Consider the following 16,828-nt stretch of genomic DNA (forward strand, 5'->3'; position numbering starts at 1 on the left):
GCTGATTCTTTCAGGTCTTCTGCATCTGCTAGTGGGAAACTAAGATAGTGTTGAGACTCATATTAGTGACCTTCTAATACAAGGAGAAGCTGGAAAAGAGAAGGCTTGGGGGTATCTCATCAATGTAATCAAATACATTTCAGGAAGGGAGTAAAGATGACTTTTCCAGACTTTCTTTAGAGTCTTTTAAGTGATATGGAGAGAAAGGACAAGAAGCAATGGGCACAAACTGGTGTTGAGACTCATATTAGTGACCTTCTAATACAAGGAGAAGCTGGAAAAGAGAAGGCTTGGGGGTATCTCATCAATGTAATCAAATACATTTCAGGAAGGGAGTAAAGATGACTTTTCCAGACTTTCTTTAGAGTCTTTTAAGTGATATGGAAAGAAAGAACAAGAAGCAATGGGCACAAACTGAAATGTAAGAAATTCCATTTAAATGCAAGAAAAAAAAAAACTGTAAGAGTGTTACTGTAGTTTTACCATAAAGGTGGCCAATATATTGGGAAAGGTTGCCTAGAGAGTTTGTGGAGTCTCTTTTTGGAGATATTCAAAGGAGACCAGCTGGACGAGGTTCCAGGCAACCTGCTCTAGGTGACTTTGCTTTGAGCAGGGAGGTTGAATTAGATGATGCCCAGAGGTCCCTTCCAAGCACAGCAATTCTGTGACTCCATTGTACAGCTAAGAACCTCCTTGCATTGCCAGGCATAACTGCTCTCAGCCAGTCTTCCCAGGACAAGCAAAAGTAAAGGAAGCACTCATCCCTTTCCCTCCAACCAAGGTCAACAGCAAAATGTAAGGACAAACACAAGATCTAAGGGATAAATCTGGCTTGTCCTTCCATCTCAGCTGTCTCATCTGTGCCACCCTCTGGGAAACAGAGAGAAGAACCTGACTCAGAGCAAATCCCTGCTTTCTATCCTGGCTGAACTAACAACACCTTCCCTACTTGCATCAAGTTTAGACATGAAAAGGTCAGATGGCAGAGATAAAAGAGCACCATCTTATGAAAAGATCGAAGGTAAAATCATGTCCTACACGAAGGCAGCAGGAGCTCTGCTAACATCTCAGACACACAATTGAAAAACCCTTCTCAGCTGAACAGCCCTGTCCTCTGAGACTGTAGGCACCCACCCATACTACCTTCTTCCTGAACTGCCATCTTAGAGCCACTTGGGTTTTCTTCCCTCTCCAGGCTGCCTTGGTGGTCAGGTTCCTTTTTCAATTTGACCAAGTTAACACACAGTGACAGGATAACCACTTGTTCTGGGCCAGCACTGCTGTATAGGTAACATGGGTTTTTTCTCCCTCCTGGGTGCCATCCCAGATGTGTCCAGAGCAGACACAGCATCCCTCAGCCTATCCCACTCTGTTCTAGTCCTGAATACGGGTGCCTTAAGCTGTGCATGTTGCTCCAAAGGAGGGTTCAGGGAGGTCCTGCTGTGCCACATTCACATCTCCCAAGAAATAACCCTCATAAATCCTCAGGCAGCTGCATTTATTGAAACCCCTGCAGTTCCTGCAAAAATCTGATTTTTTTCATCAATAACTGTCTTAATTACACCCATCCCAGCTAACGTGTGTGCTTTTCTCTGCTGCTGTGTAAGGGCAGCTCATCTGCACACAAAGTCACCATTCTTGATGGACAGAGAATGGGGTTGGAGCCAGGAATTTATGAGCTCTTATCCCCAGCCTGCCAGTGGCCTTCCGTGTGGCCTTGGAAAATAACACAACATCTTTGTTTTTTTAGCTGTAAAACGCAAATAATAATCTTTATTCATCCACCTCAAAGAGGTGATGAGAGGATTTTATGCAGTGCTCAGGATTTTAAAGTTTCCAAACAAATTTTATAACAACAAGTCAAGGGTTTTAAATTCATTCTCAGTTCATCTCTTGCCACCTCCTCTGCACTTGGTGATAGTGGTTGCTTTGCTTATTCCCCTGAGTATTCCAGAGCTAGCTGGATTACAGACCTACTACAACCAAAATAGATCTAAAAGGAGCAATTTACTCAAACATAGATTTGTATCAATCTCAAATGTATCCACAGTTTCCAAAATGTGGAACCAATCTTCCTACTACTGAAGTCAAAAAGCAGGAGTGATGGCATTGGTGAACATGCAGCAGCCAGGCATGGTCCAAGCCTTCACACCAGCTCCTCTGCTATGTCAGATAGAGCTGCTCATTTGTTTGAAGTAGTAAGAGAAGAGTGGGGAGTTGGGAAAGGGCTGGTAGCTTCTTCAGTGCACCTACCCCAGACTCAGCACATCCACGGGCTGCCCTCTCCTCAAACACACCACCCAGTCAGCACCCAAGCCAGGTGCTCCTTGGCAGGCCAAAATTGGGCGGGTCAAGCCCTGCCACACCCTCAGTCTAAGTCCAGAGGAGATAACTTACCCAAAGTGATAATTCAGTAAAGCCATGTCAGATGTTTTGAATTAGCCCCTGAGGTAATTTCACATGTGATCACCAAGGCACGCCTTCTATTTTTTCATCTTACCAGAGCAATTAATGCAATTACTGAAATTATTGAAACTTTTGAATGTGCAGTTGCCTGTACTTGAAAATATTAAGAACCAAGTACATATCAAGGAATGGAGCACCTTCAAGCAAGGCTCACTGAAAAGCTGGTTGCTATGCAACTCCAGTATTGTCCATATTATTCTTATCAACAGATGACATATTGTATAAAATAATATAATCCTCTTTAAAAAACTGCAGAAGGCTGTTAAGGGGTGGAGAACTGGCAAGAGTCCAGAGTGCTGTCATAAACCTGACATTGATGGCACATACTTCATCAACTACAGAACCATAATGTAATTATTATGATTATTTAAATGGCACCCTTGATAATATATATAAATTGCCTACAATGAAGCAAATGAATCTGAAGATATCAGCTACATGCTTTCAAAAGAAGTGCTTACTCAAACAAGACTGGGATAATGTTTTCATATTGTGAAGCCAACCAGGCTGCTTCATTCATGCACTGCCTCAACTTGTACACGTGCCCTTCTTTTTATAAAATACTTCAAATATATAGTCATAAAAATAATTAGTGTGGCGGAATAGTAAAATATTGAAGACTTAGCTCTCATTTCTCAGAATAGGTTCAGAAAGTAAGGTCTGTACTGCTTTTCCCCAGCTAAATAATTACAACTGTCTGAAGAGAAAGCTCCTCACCTTCTGCTCCCTGGTACTAATCCTCTGATCAGGAGCTTTAAAAACATGAAGAACTGTATTCTCATACAGGCAGGACATGCAGGCCCCCACAGTGTCAGGTGGAGGAGCTCTGAAATGACACCTTGTACATTCATCTTCCTTTTTTTTCAGAAAGCCATAAATTGCCTTTCATATAAATACGAATCAGATACAGAAATACAAGGAAAATTATCTTCATGGCTATTTAGGGCAAGCTTGTGATACCAGAATTATCCTATTTTATGCCCTGCTGAAGCCAGTAGAATAACTCAGGAACTAAAACGTCGTCTACTGTAGATTACAGATCTAGGATCCAGAGCTAGACCATCCACAAGCAGATTAGTGCTACCTGCAATGGCTATTTTTGTGACACGGACAAAGGCCCACCAAGAATTGCAGGTTCTCATGCTTCACCCCACTCTCCTCTCTAAAGAGGATTAATATGAAATTGGTAACTTTCAAATTATCAGTGGACAACACTTCATTCTTCACAAGAAAATAAAGATTCTTAACGTGAAATGAGGTCTACCACACCATTGTCTGCCATCAGACAATGTGGCAGAGCTGTCAGAGTTCAGACTGGTGCAGATCTACAGAGCTAAAGATGGACATGCATAATAATTAGGAAATACTTGTGAAATAAGGACAGCAAAGAACTGACTGTCCCATGTGCCCATTCTGCTGGCTTCTACCAGTCCTGCAATACCAGAATTCTAGGAGAATCAGTCAATCTACAGTCCTTCAAATTGCTGTCCTTAGAGCAATCACATGGATATTTCACTTATTTTGTAATTTAACATTAACACTCCATGAATTCTGATCACAAAATGGCAAATGTGACCTTTTTTAACTTCTACTTCAGGACATACATCTGATCAAGCTTATTCAAAACACGTAATTACATCATTATCTCCATCACTGCAGGAAGAGCAGAGATGGATCCATATGTTTACATCTCAGATAGGGAAGCTGCAACAAAATACTTTATCCAAGATCCAGATAACTGGTCTGCAGTGAGTCCAGACTGAAACTCAGAGTTGCATCAGTCACACCAGGGAGGAAAATATTCGGTGGCGTCCAGCAGGATGAACTGGTGAATGTCAGTGGAGCTTCATCACTGACACCATCTGCACTGGCTCTTCCCTGAGAGCGTTTCAGCAGCTTGCATGAGCATACCCAGAGCTTTCCAGGACCCAGGTTTATTACATGCATATCAAACACCAGCAGCTCCAGACACAGAAAGAGGCATTAGGTTTTAACCCTCTGCTTCGAGCAGCTGGGCATGCTGCTGTGTTAGAGAGCACTAAAATCACATGTCCTTAACCAAAGCGTTTATCAACATACTGGAAATATCCTGTTTGTGTTTCCATGGAATTTGATGTTAATTTGGAAAAAAAACCCAAAGGACACAGGTACTGATCAGCTCAATACTTCTAAAAACCATTTAGTGTTTCATTCCTCCTTACCCAAGCTTTGCCTGTAGAGTAACTCCTTCCATAGAAACAGCAAGAGAAAAAATGTTTTTTATTCTTAATTACAGTTTGTTATGCAGAGCTCTTGACTTCTGGCCCCTACCCCACAGAACTCACACTTAACTTTAAGCACATGTGTAGTCCCACCAATGTTAGGCACAAGTTTAAATGAGTTCTTGGAACAAGGCTGCAGCCCTCAGCATCTTGCAGAACTGAGCTTGTGTTTATTGTTACTTACATACAGCTCTACCACAAGACCTTGTGTTTTCTTTAGGAACCAAAATGCTCACTACATTTTCAGGGATTATTCCAAACACATCTGAAAAGATAGCTTGCCAGAGCTAAGAAGCAACTTAAAATGACACAGAGCAAACCCAGAAGAAATTGAAATTATTTGAAATGTGAAATTCAAATGATAAATATATGTAACCATAAAAGTTTTTTATATTCATAGCCTGGTAAGAACAATGTATGAATTTAAATACAAAGCCAATATATGTCACCAGTAACTACACTGTTCATAAAAGAATGAACTTCAGAGATATTGATATCTTCCATTTAAATCAACCTTTACTTACCTTGCCATAGCTCAGCAGGATTATCCTCACCAAGACAACGTTAATGTGAGCACCCAGCGACTCATCATGATAAATTTCATTAACCTGCAAAAGAGTTCAGCACTTTAATTATGGTGCTAGCAACAAGTAGCTATGAAAGTAGTGATACAGCAGTACCTTTTATATACTGTCATCAAGTCAAAGATCCCTTTCTGAACATGTTTAAAACAGCAAAAATTCCACCAATGCAAAAGGGAAGGTTTTCTTTTCTAAACTCTGTTGTAGCCTCCCAACAGGCCATAATTCAGGAAGTCATTTAAAAGTCAACACATCACCAGAGACTTCATATTAACAGCTATTTAAGTGCAAGCCTAAATGGATTTAAACATATCATGGTGCAGTTGGGGTGATCTAACAGTTACTGTTGCTAAGAAGGAAGATTCCCAAGCTCCTCCCCATCTCATCCCAGCTCCATGTGCCCGCTGGAGGCCAGAATTAGCAATCCAAGCAAAATCCTCAATAGCTCTCTGCTGGGCAAGACCATGCATGGGGAAGGGGATGAGTGAGCAGAGGGACAGAACCTCTCTCCTGAGAGCCATTTGCTGGATCAGCTCAGCTGCACCCTGTAACTCTTCCATCTGGGAGCCATCACATCACACTCTGAAGAGAGGATATACCTCCCTCAAAAAGTGTGCTTGGCCACATGGGCTGGCTTTATTGTGTGTCAAAACCAATCAGTGTTAAACTTTGCAAGCAGAACAAAAGCCACAAAATGCCAGCAAATTAAAAACTGGCTTCTTTTTTTTATACTAGAGCTACATGCACAGAGGGAAATCACCCTAGGAACAGTGAAAAGAAAACTGTAAATATTTAGAGTAGAGAATGAAATGGGAATGTATAAAGATTACTTAGGAAACAGTCCTACAAGCAAGCTAGGCAAATATTAACTGTTAAAAAGGCTGATTTAGGTACTCGGTGATGAAGACGGCGTGAGATTCAGCCAAATGGCAGGGGTTTAGCTTTACAAGTTAGAAAAGGCAGATGAGATTCCCTGCAAGGCAAGCGTCTTTCCTAAAACCTCTTTACCTTGGTAAAGGTTGCACCAAACTAGACTGCTTTGCTGGCTGGACCTAAATTTAATTTGGCCCTAAAAAATAGATTCATTACTACAAGCTAGTAGGCAACTTTAAGAAAACCTTTCATTCGAAACAGTAAATAATGTCTTGTTTCTGCAATCAGCCCTAGCTTTATTGGGCCAACTTTTATCTCTGTAAAAATCACTAGAACTAAATATATGAGCGTAGGTTTTGCTACAAAATCCTCACTGACATTTGAAAGTGAATTTTAATTCATATTATCAGTAGTTTTGGATATAGGAGCCTAATTTCATGCCTGGTAAAAGTCCAAGTTTCCAGATGTCCTGAGCATCCTATGCTGATGTTAGGAGACAGTGTGGCTGAACCACGGCCCCAGGAGCAGACTCACACCCTGCAGGGCATCTGCCCAGGCTCCTGAGGAACATGCTGTGGGATGCCCTGGATCCAGCCTTGCCACCAGTTCCAGCAGATCCTGGGCTGGAATATGGTGGGCGAGGAGCCTGTCACTCTGACAGGCTTCAGGGGACTCTGTTTCCATTGTGGTGTATTAGCTGCTGATCTGTTTAGATCCGCTTTGTAAACAATACCTCTGGAAATTAGATTATTTATTTCCATGTCTAAATAAGACTTTAGAAGACTATCTATATTCCTGTATTTTAAAAAATCTTTTACTTCAAGGATGATTATTGAACACAGATCATAAAGAGGCAAGACAGAAACATGAATTTTGCTTTACAAAAATTCTTCCACTCAGGACAAAGACCCTTGTGTGTTGTCAAGGGAGGCACGGATATTAATATGCCTCATAGTGGAGTGGGAAGAGAGCACAAGCATCAAGGATATGAGGCTGAAATAAACTGTAAATTACCTAGACATGAAACGAGTACTGAAAAACTCCTGTGTATAGAGGCCAGTAAACACAGCATGTAAATAAGTATTTAATTAGTTCATAAAGCATAATCCAAATTGGTGCACACCGCTCTCTCATTAACTTCCAGAATTTAACCTAAGCCTCTTTTAACAATAGTTGAGTAACAGAGCAACCGTATCACTGTTGCATGCCAGCACAAAACTTGGCCTGAAAATGTTGATGGAACAGAATTGAAACACTGTTTGACTGCTCATGCAAATGACATCTAACAAACAAACTGTGAATGAACAGAAAAGCACAAGCCCTGTAAAAAGCTGCTCAGTTCTCCAGGGATAGTGGATTTTCTGCAAGACAGTGGGTCAATTCAAAGCTCTGAGTCTTGGTTTCATTAATAAGGATGAGTCCAACCCCTCTTCACACAGCAGCTGAATTGAAACCTCTGCACTCTTCTCCAAGCTAAACTCTGGCTTTACTAGTAGTGTCTCACTGCACATAGAAAATACACTGAAAAAAGTGCCTTTCTTTTCTTTTTTTTTTTAGCATGGCCTATATTGCACCTATTTCAGGAAGTTATTAAAGATACAAGATCAAATCAACTGAATGTTGTGTTCTCACAAGTTCATGATGAGTGCACACACCAAAAGGGCCTCCACAATCCCTAGCTCAGATTCTGCAAATTTCCACCTGTTATTTCAACAGGAAAGCAGAGTTAACCTACTGCAGTTCACTTTATAGGCCACAAAATGCACAACCAACCTGGGGAATCGGAAGGCTCCAGGCTCTCATCCAGTACAACCTCTCCAATGTTTGTTTCAAAGCAGAGATAACCAGAAAATGGATACATATGCAATACATACATAATATAAATGGAATAAATATGGAATAAATACACACAGGTCTGAAAATTATTCTATAGTACTTTCAGAGCACTGCATCTCCAAGTACTTCAATAGGACATCCTGGTTCATATCAACACAAGAAAAATAGGAGTCCATCTCCTGTTGTTCTTAAATCAGTAAGTCTAAAATTATGTTGCTGCATAGGAAAAGAAAGTACACAGAGATCATCCCAAAATCACAGCACCTGAACTGAAGGCAGTGAATGCATTAAATATTGTTAGATGTCCTACAGTGATTCAGCATTTATTGAGGGTGATGAAGAAGGCTGGGTAAATCTCAAGGAATTCAAAGCATGGTGGACTACTGCTAAGAGGCTTTCATCAAACTACTGTACACAAACTATTTTGGGATAACTTTGAAAGATCCCAGAAAAAAAGAAAGCAATCAAAGCAAAACATGCGTTTCTATTTAAAGTTCCTGTTTAGAAATCAGGCTGGCACAGATTGGTGCTACATAAGAAAAATAGACTATTTTTTTTTGTGCTGCTCCTCTCTACTTATTTTACAATTCTTTAGAATCATAGAGTTTCAAGTCAGCACAGTAAGAACACAGAATACATCAAAAAAAACCCAACCAAAGCCAAGATAGGCATCTGTATTGTAAAAGCACTGCAAAGTTTTTATGATTGACCAAAGCAGGACTCAATCCTAAATGGTAATTTTGGAAGCTATTTTGTGTTTGTCAACACAAACAGTAATAAACAGCCTGCAGTTTTGCTAGTCCTGGTGCAGAGCAGGTTACCTGCTGAGGTAGCTGGCAGGACTTTTAGGGAAAGTCAGGCGGTTCCCTGGATCTCTAATTAAACCAATGCACAAGGGGAGAAAGAATAATCCACGCCTTCTGGCAAACTCATTCATGCGGTCTGAAGGAGTTCCAAGCCTCACGAAGTTTGTTAGCCTCTGCTACGCACAAGGCAGCCCCTCCAGCCCAAGAGGGCTCCTTCCCACTGAGCCAGAACCGATGGTAGCCGGGCCCTTCCCGAGGGCATGCTGGGCAGTCCCCATGCCCGGCTGAGCACTGCCACCCCCGGCTCCCCGGGCACCCGGCCCTGATGGGCAGCTCAGAACTTCAACCTCTAGCTGCCATCAGCTCCAAACAGACCTGGCTGAGCTCCAGCAGCCATCAGAGGGCCCAGCTGAGCACTCGGGGAGGGCACAGCATGAGATGAGGTTTATGGTTCTGGCTGATCCGCTACCACCAACTGCCGACGCACCCAGCCCCATCAGCCTGCTCTCTGATCACCCAACATACTCATTTAGCTGCTGTTGCACAAACCACCAGTGGCTACATGCTCTTGGGCAGAGCAGGGACCACGTGTGGATCTCTGCCAGAGCGATAGTGGAAGAGCTGGACAGCATCAGGGCCTTCCCCGTGGGATGGCAGAGCTCCTGGCAAGCCATTGTTCGAGCCCAGCCCGAGATGCAGCTCATTCATCAGATCTTAATTATCTGCAGTCAAGCCTCGGTGCCTGGTGGGCATCCAGTGATTGTCTATTTCTGTAAGAAACGGCTGGTTTGAATTACAGAATAGGAACCAGAAATGTCATGGTGGATACCGGGCACAAACTTTTGTAATAGGACCCTCCCAAAAGCGTTCCCCTCTCACTTTATTTTTCTACGTTCCCACTTCAAACACCCCTATCCTCTTTGGTTTTCATCACCTCTTTTATGCTTTTGAAGATCCCAAACTAGCATTTCTAACATTCCCAAAGCTTCGTCTTAATCCCACAGGAACAACATTACACCAGTTCCTTGGGTGGATAAGCTATGGTCACATAGAAATTCATCAGGCAAAATCCAGGGCTCCCAGTCTCCCCTTCTAGTCCTTACAAGGCATTTCCTCAGTGAGAAACTTTTTTTCTGAAATCTTTGTTGAGCATCACAAGGAAAAAAGGATAATGAAATCACACAACATGTATGAAACTTAAAGGTCAAACTGTGATCTCACATTTGGAACACATCTATCATTCTGCTCAAAAGCACAGGCAAGAAGCAGTTTTAGAAGAGCTTGGCAATGTACGTTGTGAAATGGAGATAAGAATCCGGACTGGGTATGCAAATATCCAAGTTCCAGTCCTGATTTACCTTCCCTGGTGTGAGAGTCAGTAGACGTTAACAAGTCCAAGTTAGCTGCTTCTGATCAAAATGAAAAACATTCCCCAGAGCAGATGTGTTGGCAAGGCACTAGGTAGCTTCGTGTTACGGGTCTCTATCTCATCTTCAACTGTAACGTTGGCTTTAGAAAGGTCATAGACTTTGCTTTCTAACTTCATGACTAATTTATTTTTCTCAGTTCCTCCCTCAGGCTCTTGGAACCCCTCATTCTTGTCCACAACCACTGCTCTGAGAAAGTTTCTCTAAATGCTGTATATTACTTTTGCAGCAAAAGACTCAGTACTTTCCTGACTCAAGATCAGTTTAACAAAATCAACTATAGTATCATAAAATAATTAAGCAGATTCATTTATTATATGACTGCAAGGGTGTGGTGTCAATACAACAAATATGGTGAACTCTTCAAATCCAAGTGGTTTGGTTAAGTAACCACCCCAAATTTGAAAGCTGATATTAATTATCTGTGCTCCATCCCACAAACCACACTGTCACAGCTCAAAAGTCCCTGATTGCAACCTTTACAGCTAAAGTTCATGTTGGTATTTGGAATAAAGGGGAAAAAAGAAAAAAAGAATCTATATTTTAACAGTAGCTACCATCTACCTCAAGGATGGTACCAAAACCTGTGTGATGCTCTGTGCTATGTCCAACAGGGCAGCAAGGCACATTCCAGTTCCTAATAATGAGCAATGCTCACCTTAACTGACCCTGGAAATAATGTCCGTGTGAAAATTAATCAAACCCCTCAGAGTTCAGAGTGGGTATTTCCTGCAGGACCTCCTGAATGCCCAATCACAAGTACAACCTCAGAATAATGAATACAAACCATCTCCTGGGGCCTCGTCAGAAACTGTTCTTCTCACTAAGTCACAGCTACTGGTTTATAATGAACACTCTAAACGTGGAGTTCACTCACATACATATATTTAAATTTTCAAACTAGCTGTAATTCAGCTATTGATAGCTGAAATCCCTCAGATTAATAGACCTGGGCTTGGATTTGTTATTTGTGGAACTTACTAGAATTAGTTCAGATCTACAGTGTACATATTGAAATGAACTGATTTGAGATAATAAGTATTGGTGCTTATAAATGATTAATTTTTTTAAAAAAAATCCAGTCAATTCTATATTACTGAAATATCCTTCTAACTTAAAAAAGAAAAAAGGCTTTTCAAAATGTATGATTTTGAATACAGGGTACACCATTATTTCAAAGTATTCTATCATCACTTTCTTTTTAACAGCTTGAATTAGACGTGCTTTCAGATTTTCATCCAGCTGCCAGTTAGAAACCAATGGCATTTCTGCCCTTTCCTCTCATTAGGGACTTGCTGTTCTGTACCTGCACATCTTCATCCCTCATCAGCCAGAGATAGGAAAGCAGAAATCTCATCTATAATAGCAGTATCATGTACATCCTATTAACGGGGATGGATAACATATTCAAAAGTGCCTCAGGGCCACAATTTCAAAGACATGTGTAGTGCTGAAAGATGCAGGTGAAAGACTCTGGGGACTTTCCAAAGCCCCCAGCTACAGAACTCCCAGTTATTTCAGTTATTCAAATGAAAAGTTGTTTAATGTATTTGTTCCGGAGCTGAAGTTTCAATTCTCTCCCGCTGTCTAGGAGAGACATAATCCCATGGGCTAATTTTAAAAACTGATTCTTACTGATTTCAAAAGCAGGTAAATTACTAAATGTTCAGATAAATCTAGCCCAGAGTAAGGCATAAATCCTATTTGGGATTTAGGGTCTATCTCCCTTTGAAATAATGGCAATTATGTAGTTATCTCCTCTAAGCAGCTGGGTTTTAGCATTGCATACATTTTGGCCATACATCCATTGCATGGGCCTAACAGAGGCCAAGCCTTAAATATGGCAATATCACAACTTTTACAGTAAAGGGATGGAAAGGAAATTAAAGATTTTTGCCCCTGACAATTTGCCAAAAATAAAAAAAGTACATACTTTGTAGAAAAATTCTTCCAAAAAATATACAATGGTGACAACTGCCAGCATTAGAAAAATGAGGTAGCTGAGGAATTGAGTGTTGTGGTGTAAGAAAAGCAAAGGATACAAGAAAAAAATAAAACAGGGTCCTTACTGGGGAAAAAACAAACAAACAAACAAACAACAAAACACAATTTGAAGAGGAGCATGAAAGCTGAAGACTCAAAGTCAAGACAGATGGAGCCAGTACATTCAAAACTGTTTGCAGTTGACCTTATTTCATGAGATTTTGCTATTTGGAACGGCCAAAATGTTGTGAGATCATATATTTGACCTCCACCTCTTCAGAAAGTCTGATTTGAAGATATCCACCCTGGCTATGACCCTAAACACATGATTGTAGAGGCTGAAATATTCACCCTGATCAATATATGCCAGGTAGATGCACTGGTGAGCCTCAAGTTAGCTGCTCTGCCACAGCAGGCAGCAAAAGACTGAAAACTATTTTAAAGAGGGTTATGAAACAATCATTAAATTTCAGTCATGGGGCTGGCTACCACCAACACACACTTTAGCTCAGTAGCACCCATTCAGCACCCTACTCCTCCTCCCAAAGTATCCTGCAGGGAAATCCTTTTGTTTCCCAAGAAACAAGATAATTCTCCAGCATCACATCTAGACTTGCACTATTCTAACATCTCCAAACACTTGTATGAGCAGATAAATTCCTGGGGATTTTTTGCCACCTTCTTGCTGAAATTAAAACACCTTCCATGTTTTTGAGCAAACAATAGAGCTGCAAGGTACCACCTGAATATCTCTGCTGTGTTGCAGTGCTCCTGCATGCTATAAACACAACATTAATCTGTGCAATGTGTGGGCTGCTCACGCTTGGAAATGCAGAGGACTGTGCAAGCCAACATCCTTCCCAGGAAAAAACACAGCAGGATGTACAGAGGAAAGCGGTGCAAGCAAGAGGCAGCTGAGGGTCTCTAAAGCAAAAACAATGGCTTATTTTCCAAAGATGGCCTGAAGATCCAAAGATGTCAAGAGAAAGAGGAGTTTTTGTATGAGGAAAGGAGTGGAGGATGAAGAGGGGCTGCCAAGAGGTCGCTGCAGTGAGAGGGCTGGCGCAGTGTCAGGCAACACGTGGCTGCAGCCCAAAGCATTAAAAATCCTCTGGCGTCCATCACCACTCGTTTGGGAGTGACTTCATTTCCAAACAGCTCTTCAAGATAGCCAGGATGCTCAGCCCCTGTTTTTTTTCTCACTTTATGGCTTTTAGGTGTGGACTGTAACACATCACTTAAGCTGGATAAAACAGATTTACTAAGTCATTACACCAGGCTTGAAAAAAATATATTGTTTGGGTTGGGTTGGTGGTAGGGTTCCACCCAAGATCCCTGGGAAAAGTTAATTAAGGACAACTGCTCAGGCCATCACACACACTGAAATCAGGCAAAGTGGGGAGAAGCAGCCACGCTGTTGCTTCTGGGAAAGTGATGTCATGCGTCCAGGACCTTGGGCATAAGGGAGGATTCACCTGAGATTTATTTCATTCTTGGAACCACAGGAATTCAATTATTTGATCACGCTCTTATCTCCAGTAAATACTTCCACTATTATTTTATTTACTTACTATGCAGTTTTTGATTTTATGCTAACTACTTTGTGACTGTACAAAGCTAATTGATTTTATGCTTACTGCCTTGTTACTGTATGAAGTTAATTGATTACATCCATAAAAACAGCAGGGTACAGGACAATCTAATGGTTATGGTGGGATCTTTCATCACATTTAAAAGACAGATGGAATTTTTTTGTAGCTGTCCTTTTTCAGCTACCCTTGTATCTATGAATCTCTTTAGAAACATACTGTCTACATGTGACCCCTAACAGCTAGAGACCCCAACGTTTTTTATATTTGGCCCATTTTCTACAAAAGAAAAATCCAATCTACTCAAGAGGACAATGGGGGATTCAGTGGGTAGATTTCAGCAAAGGAGACCAAAGCAACAGTCTTCACAGAAATATGCCTTGCACCCATCTAGGAATGGGGGCAAGAGCTGGAGAAGCTGGGAGCTGCCAGCTGGGGTTCACTGCCAAAGGGAAGGAGAAGTTCTGTGTCAGGATGTCCCTCAACAGGACACAGATCCCCAGCTTTGTCTGGTACCTGCAGTAAGGAAACCACTCTTGCCTTTCTATATTGGAGCAGCACTTGGACATCTGGAAATGCAACTGGCTACCATCACCCATCCCTCTCCCAAAATACAGACTCCAGAAACCAGCTGAGTTTTGAAGGAGGAAAGGACAACACTGATGACTGCCAAAGACTCCCCAGAGCCTCTTCAAGAAGCATTGTGGATTTCAAACAGCTCCTTGTGTTTGGACACAAGGCAAGGGACACGTCCTCAGTCCCCAAAAGACACGTTTCTACCTCAGATCTCCCAACAGAACAACTACTGACTCTGCCAAGAGCTGCTGCAGCCCTGTGGGCACGGTTACACAGGCTGCACTTTCTAAACCACTTGCAGAGACAGCATGCTTAAGAACTGTTATTTCTTACAATTTGTGTGTTGGATAGTTTGCTAAAATTAGGAGAAAGTATATTCCAGAACTGGAACATTTATGGCTTCTTCACCATTACTGTATATTTTAATTTTTAAAAATAGATTTAAGTGACATGGTAAGTAAAGAGTCCTGTTTAATCTGTTTCAGCCTGTTTGGCACATTCCTGGTTTGGCCTGTTTGGCTTGTTAATTTAGAGATACATAAAACCATCTGTTTCACTGTAGACTTTGTTTTAAGCCTCAGAGGAAACAAACCACACAAATAAATGAAATTCAGTATGTCATTTCTGTTAGAATATATGTATTTACAGCCATCAGAGCAAACACTAAGTGCCCTATGACTCTAATGTTAGGGTAGGTTTTTAACTATCTACAATACTGTTATAAAAAGTCAGTGCAACTGAATTTATATCACACAAGGGGTTTCCTTAAACTGTATTCCACCTCTCATTTAAAGTGAAAAACACTGACATTCTACACATTGTTAAAAGAATGTAATAATAAGAAAAAAACAGCTTCATAATTAAAAAAAATATAACTTGGAAAAAATACTTCCCAAGCAAATGTACCTAATAGCCTGAATTTCTGTCCATGGATCCATCTCTACATTTTGTAATGCCAAGAAGTCACCTACAGGTGCTCATCCTCTTGACATGACCACAAACTTCAGCAGTCATACTCTATTTGTCAAAAACAGAGCAGAACTGCCATTTTTCATTCAGGAATATTTTACTAAGAACACATTCACTGAAGCTAGAGTTTTTACAGAAGTGTGTTCAACTGAGCAGAGACTCCTGTTCCAGATGAGAACTGAGAAGAAAGGAAGTCATCCCCAAATGAGTTGCTTATGAAGGGGGCTACCACTCACTTCAATTATTGGCCAGAATAATAAAACATTTTTATTTTGAACTATAATAGAGATCACTTTTCAAAACTTGATTCTTTTCCCACAAAATAGAGTCCTTTCTTACTGACTGGGGTACTAGAAGGCTGCTGCACTGATATTTAGAAAGAAAAAATGGTTCTTTCAAATATAATATTCTCTAGTGTCTCCTTTCATCACTACTAGATTATATAGTATTTTGCATAGACTATGATTCTGAACATTAAATATTTAACTACAGAAACCTAAAGGTATCAGCCATGGAGTAAATACTAAATCAAATTCAGAAAGTTTGGTGATACTGCATAAAATTGTACTGCAGGGTGAAGAAGGAGTAGGGAGGTGGCCTGGGACCTAAAGTGGTTGTTGAGGAATCAAAGAATTTCACTGAGTGGTTTTAAAAATGTATAAGCCAATCCAAGTTTTTAATAGACCCTTATTTGAAGGCAGTTCTCCAAACCATGTTTTTCAGCAGGGAGCTTAGGGTAAGGGAATATACCACTAAAACATGACGACTTCCAAGAACCTGAGCCCCTGACCCTGTGCCCACATCCACCAAAGCACATAAGGAGGACTCTGAACACTTCAAGAGTCCCACAGTCAGCTGCTTCTTCCTTGGCCCCTTTTTGTTTCTTCTCTTTCTTCCCTTTTGGCTCTCCAAGACGTGGCCTGGATTTGCCTCCTAGAGTTATTTTATCTCCTGCCACGTGAAAAATCTGTTCTGTCTTATTCAACTGGCTACACCAACCTACATTCACCATCCCTTCAATGCCTTCCCACGGTGCAGTTAGCGGGGTGGTACTCACAATATTCATCAGGGTCAGCAGGTACTTCTGAACATGTTCCTTCCCATGGAACTGAACAACTGAGTCATCAACCCCCAGCAGGACTTCGATGTTGTAATCGTCCTCCGTCGCGTGCCTCCGATAGCGCCGCCTCCATCCACGCACCCGCTCTTCAACAAAGCCCAAGGCACTGCCCAGGCTCTCCAGAGCAGTGAGGTTAGCTGCTGAAGTCAAACAGACAAACAAATTATCAGTCAAGAGAGCTTCAGGCTCAGGTCTCAGCTAAGCTGGTGTAAATTCAAGTAGCAGCGTTTGTGTGATGTTTTGTGTGTTATAAAACAGCGTTGGTTTCACTTAATGTCAATTAAAAATGACCTAATTGAGAGATAAATCTGACCCAAAAGTTTTTTTACTTTGCAAAGTGA

At 41.2% G+C, this 16,828-nt stretch overlaps 1 protein-coding gene across 1 annotated transcript in view; it reads right to left on the bottom strand.

The window, feature by feature from the left end:
* The window catches only part of ADAMTS2 (ADAM metallopeptidase with thrombospondin type 1 motif, 2), a gene marked incomplete at its 5' end in the record, with an annotated part of 55,612 nt that extends 38,985 nt beyond the window's left edge, over nt 1–16,627 (bottom strand). Inside the window, 2 exons of the mRNA XM_008948056.1 lie at nt 5,252–5,335; nt 16,425–16,627. Coding sequence (XP_008946304.1) covers nt 5,252–5,335; nt 16,425–16,627 — 287 coding nt within the window. The remainder of the gene's footprint in view (nt 1–5,251; nt 5,336–16,424) is intronic.
* Between the last annotated feature and the right edge of the window lie 201 nt (nt 16,628–16,828).

This window comes from Merops nubicus, unplaced genomic scaffold (assembly GCF_000691845.1).
Source record: "Merops nubicus isolate BGI_N331 unplaced genomic scaffold, ASM69184v1 scaffold5569, whole genome shotgun sequence".
Lineage (NCBI taxonomy): Eukaryota > Metazoa > Chordata > Aves > Coraciiformes > Meropidae > Merops > Merops nubicus.